Here is a 1,579-nt window from a genome sequence, read left to right on the forward strand (position 1 = left end):
GACCTTTTATTTGAGTTATCTGCAAGAGTCTCGCAACCCCCCAAAATCTATTCTATAGAGTTATTGAAAATGGTATGCAATTGAAAACATTTGCGAAGAAACGAAGAGGTGGTATTTTAATGTGTATGGCTGGGTATACACTATGCCTATTTGAACCCCGTTAAAACTCTTGGCTGGGTGTAAAAAATGGCATACCTCGAAGGTGTAATCAATCAATCTCGATCTTCCATCCTCCATGGCGACCGCCCCACGCCCACGCCCACCAGACGCCCAGCTCCTCCTCAGTGCCACAGATACCTGATTCAGAGCCAGAAAAACAAGTGAAAATTGATCACAAAGTGTGAAGACAACCGCTCCTTGATAGTTGCTTGTTCAACATCTTCGGCTCGCCAGGCTGGGTTCGTCGATGAGCCGGCTATTTTATATGTTTCTCAGATCTGGGTTCTTCCTCCCCCACTCCAATACCAAGGCCTAGTGGGGGATAAAGAGTGGAGGGATCAAAAAAAGCATTAGAGTTTCCCAAAAAAAAAAAAAATGAGTGCAAAAACACAAGTTGCTGCATCTTTGACCCTTCAAAAGCTGGAGCCAACATCAGCATGTCAGAGGATGAGCTGAGAGGAGGTGAAGTTCACACAGAAGGCGGACATTTGCGCGGGTACTTCTAATGTGTGCATCGACAGCTCGCCCCATGGTTCTCTGGATTACTTGAGCATGTTTGTACCCTGGTCGCTCTCAAGCCATTAATTCAACCTAAAAAACGAATGTTGTAGGGTACAGGAACATCAACCGCGTTGTTTGTCACAACACCCCAAAAATAGGCTCATGTTTCCCCGGAGGATGTTCTGATTTTGGCGAAAGTGATGGAGGAAAATCAAATGCAGCAGCCAAAAGGGAAGCAATAAGCAACCAGGGGTCAAAGGTCGATCAAGGCCATCTTTGAATGGCGTCGGCATCCACACAGCCAAAGTCAAGTTTTTTTTTTTTTGTTTTTTTTTTTTTTTTGGTTTGGTTTTTTGGTTTGGCTCAAGCCCCATCGCCAGTATCTTCGATCTGGTACGATTCAGGTTAGGCGATACACCAAAGCGATTGGACACTCCACATGATAGGTTACCAGCGGATCGACCTTTCAGTTTACCATCCGCCAAAATTGTTGTTCTCTTTTCGTATCAGACCTGACTTGCATGAGTGCGGGTACCAGATAGTTGTGGGACGGTTCCGTCAACTTATATACCGTATCCCAGTGCTTCACGGGCCTCGCCAGCAAACATATAACACTTCAAGGTACCACTTTAGCAGCCGAGGCTCGATGCATGGATCAATGTGGATAGGTCACCAAGATTTATTGGAACCCGAGATCCTCTGAGCGTTTGGGTTCTTACCGTTCTCTGATTATATCGTCCAAGTCTCTTGTGCTCTCCGGTACGAATCGCCATTCCTGTCAACAAATGTCCTCAAGGGTCCCCCGACGCAGGAGAGATTCTAGTTTAATCCGGAAGCTCTTGAGGTCAACATCGTCTCGTTTTAGAACACTACTGGGATCTACTGACCGCAGAAAGACCACCCGGAGGTATTCAGTTTC

The 1,579-nt window shown here is 46.2% G+C and overlaps 1 protein-coding gene across 1 annotated transcript in view; it reads right to left on the reverse strand.

Moving 5' to 3' along the window:
• HCAG_05652 (predicted protein) overlaps positions 1–237 on the reverse strand; it is a gene marked incomplete at both ends in the record, with an annotated part of 3,227 nt that extends 2,990 nt beyond the window's left edge. Inside the window, 2 exons of the mRNA XM_001540135.1 lie at positions 4–47; positions 196–237. Coding sequence (XP_001540185.1) covers positions 4–47; positions 196–237 — 86 coding nt within the window. The remainder of the gene's footprint in view (positions 1–3; positions 48–195) is intronic.
• Positions 238–1,579: the final 1,342 nt, after the last annotated feature.

The sequence above is a fragment of the Histoplasma capsulatum genome, genomic scaffold (genome assembly GCF_000149585.1).
Source record: "Histoplasma capsulatum NAm1 scaffold_5 genomic scaffold, whole genome shotgun sequence".
Lineage (NCBI taxonomy): Eukaryota > Fungi > Ascomycota > Eurotiomycetes > Onygenales > Ajellomycetaceae > Histoplasma > Histoplasma mississippiense.